This window comes from Verticillium alfalfae, genomic scaffold, assembly GCF_000150825.1.
Source record: "Verticillium alfalfae VaMs.102 supercont1.1 genomic scaffold, whole genome shotgun sequence".
Lineage (NCBI taxonomy): Eukaryota > Fungi > Ascomycota > Sordariomycetes > Glomerellales > Plectosphaerellaceae > Verticillium > Verticillium alfalfae.
The window spans coordinates 4085966-4088734 of NW_003315038.1; the positions used below are offsets into that span (position 1 = coordinate 4085966).

Sequence of the window (2769 nt, forward strand, 5' to 3'; positions counted from 1 at the left end):
GGTTGTCTCGACACATCGTCGTTGTATTCATCCACACACTTTGCGAACCTTGCACATACAGCACTGCCAGTGTGCATTCACCGGAAATTCAACATATGGTGCAAAGTATCCAGAATTCCCAGAAATGCCACGGCCCCCTCTGGAAATCACGACACGGGGTATCGGGCGCTTCAAATACTCCGTCTCGGATGCTGATACCACAAGGGTACATAGCAACCATTGTAATTTCGGTGCCGGCATATTCCTCCAATCGCTGCGGATCTTCATCCCATCAACCTAACGATCAAACTGGTTGATTTACTGGCGCCTGTGGGCGCCGAGGACTCTTTAAACGGGGTGCATAGCCGGCACTTTCCCGACAACGTCCTCCGGTTAGAACTAGATGAAACCCCTGATAGATTGAGAGACTGTCCTGTACCCGAATCGGCTCCGCTTGCCTCAGCTGCTATGAATCAGCTTTCCAGGGTTTCTCCCTTGACAGCACAAGAAGTATGGTGGAGTAGGCATGATTGTCGATGCCCGTCTAAAAGGCCTAGGTCCCCACTAGACAAACCTGCCACGTTTCTCACAGAATTTATGGTTATTTTGCCCCAGTTATTCAAGCATGTGGAGGGGCTTAGACGAACACAACATCCACAACTGACGGCCTGCAGGCTATAGTCGTGCCAAGATGGTCAAACGACCAACCCGGTTGCTACTACTGGCCAAACGCGAATAGGTGTACCCCACAGTGTTACACTTGTGGGCGTGTTCTTGGCTTGGCCCCTGGCACGGTAACAGACTCGGTAATTCTTAACCCCCACTTCCCGAAGAGGTTCATATATCAGGACCCGAGGATTCGGAGACAGTTTTGACGCAGGTGTTAAAACTTGGGTTGACTAATCGGAGATGTTGAGGCTTGCAATTGAAGAGTACACCTTTGATTAATATAGAGAATAAGTAGGGTATCTCACACCGGATATTTCACATCGGAATGGACACAGTCACCAGTGTGGAATACCCAGGAACCTCAGGATCTTCTTCGCAAGTGAGATCAGCTTGAGAATATTTTGACTCCGTCCAACATAATGTGTGTCTGAAACAGATCAGGCGAGGTAGAACCATGACGTTGAGTTCCAAGCTGGCGACAGGGCCCGCCGTGCATCACCAACATCATCCTACGATTTTCCACCTTGCCGTCCATCCAGTCAAGTGTCGGGCATCTCATTGCGCGTACATCTTATGGATTAGGGGTCTTCGATCTCACATGAAGATGCGGAGGTGGCGCATGTCGGCACTCAGCGCGTGCGGAGGAGATGCCAAACTTTGGGTTCCCCGCAGACTCTTGTCGCGGGGAATCGATAAAGCTTCGGCTCAGTGGGGGAACTCGTGCTCGGTAAGTGGAGAAATCCGGGGTAGTGGAACCGCGCAGCTGTTGAGGTGCAAAGGTCTGAGCTCCGTCCATGGGCTCAAGCTGAGCCATGATGATCCATATATACAACCCGTGCATTCGTCCTGAGGATAGGGTTATACCTCACAGAGTGCATTCCAAGATCTCTACAAATTAACAAATCGACACACAAGTTCAGCAACCAGTCAAATATTCAGCATGGCGTCTTGGCGCGAAGCCTTCGCGCTGTCGAAAACTCAGGTTCAGGATGCCTCACCTCCTGGTACTGTCGAGATTTTTGGTAGGTTCTCAAACAGCGATCAAGAAACTTTTGAATTGCTACCATGAAAATGAGGAGCCGTCTAACATGGAGAAAACTGTAGATATTGGTGATACGGAGGGTGCGACACCCAACGCCTCGATTGTGCTGTTCCCAAAGCCATCCGCCGACCCTCGTGACCCCCTCAATCTTCCTACTTGGCGCAGGGTTGCAGCTCTCTTGACTGCTTCTATCTATGCTTTTGTTGCCAACTATTTAAGTTCTCTGATGGCCCCATCTCTGCAGATGTGGCCTGCTCAGTTCCCGAACGACCCTCAGCCGCAGTTCCGCCTGACAAGGCTTATCGCAGTAAGGCATCTTGAATCCTGCCGTCTCCCCCAAATCTGCGAGTGGCCCTCTCTAACGCTCGTGATTTTTTTTGATACCAGGTCAACATTCTCATGCTCGGAGCCTCGAATATTTGGTGGGTGCCGCTCTCTAACTGGGCGGGACGTCGGCCTGTTTTGATCATTGCAACCCTCATGATGACGGTTTGCTCTGTCTGGGGAGCCACGGCAACCTCGTACAATTCGCTGCTCGCTGCTCGCATCTTCCAAGGAGCTGGAGGTGGTGCATCTGAAACAGTCGCCCCTGCCTTGGTAGGCGACATGTTCTTCGCCCACGAAAGAGGCCGCGCCATGGTAAGCCTGCGACATCGCTTCTTCTGATACGCATCCACAAAGACGTCGCGGCTGACTGGAGCCGCTGAACAGGCCGTGTACACTATTTTCCTCGCCGCCGGCGCAACGGCTGGCGGTCTGAGTGGTGGCTACATCGCGTTCCACTATGGCTGGGACTCGACATTTTGGGTCAGCGTCGGCCTCGCGGGCTTCTGTTTTCTCACGACACTGATCTTCGTCCCCGAATCCCTCTTTGACAGGGCCGAGCCTTCGAGCCCTGAGCTGAGCGACGAAAAGCAGAAAGGCCAGGCCATACATGAGGAGAGTCACGAGCTTGTTCAGCCTCTCTCGCTTGTGGCGTCGTTGGGCTTCCGTCGCCCGGTCGGTAGCTTGGTGGACCACTTCACACGACCTTGCCGAGCCCTCCGCCTGCCTGGCACGTGGGTCGTTACGCTTCATTA

General features: G+C 52.8%; 2 protein-coding genes across 2 annotated transcripts in view; both read left to right on the plus strand.

The window, feature by feature from the left end:
- Nucleotides 1–280, plus strand: part of VDBG_01238 (allantoate permease) — a gene marked incomplete at both ends in the record, with an annotated part of 1926 nt that extends 1646 nt beyond the window's left edge. The window contains one exon of the mRNA XM_003009509.1: nucleotides 62–280. Within this exon, the coding sequence (XP_003009555.1) occupies nucleotides 62–280 (219 nt within the window). The remainder of the gene's footprint in view (nucleotides 1–61) is intronic.
- Nucleotides 281–1588: 1308 nt separating this feature from the next.
- The window catches only part of VDBG_01239 (major facilitator superfamily multidrug-resistance protein), a gene marked incomplete at both ends in the record, with an annotated part of 1857 nt that continues 676 nt past the window's right edge, over nucleotides 1589–2769 (plus strand). Inside the window, 4 exons of the mRNA XM_003009510.1 lie at nucleotides 1589–1670; nucleotides 1753–1997; nucleotides 2078–2329; nucleotides 2402–2689. Coding sequence (XP_003009556.1) covers nucleotides 1589–1670; nucleotides 1753–1997; nucleotides 2078–2329; nucleotides 2402–2689 — 867 coding nt within the window. The remainder of the gene's footprint in view (nucleotides 1671–1752; nucleotides 1998–2077; nucleotides 2330–2401; nucleotides 2690–2769) is intronic.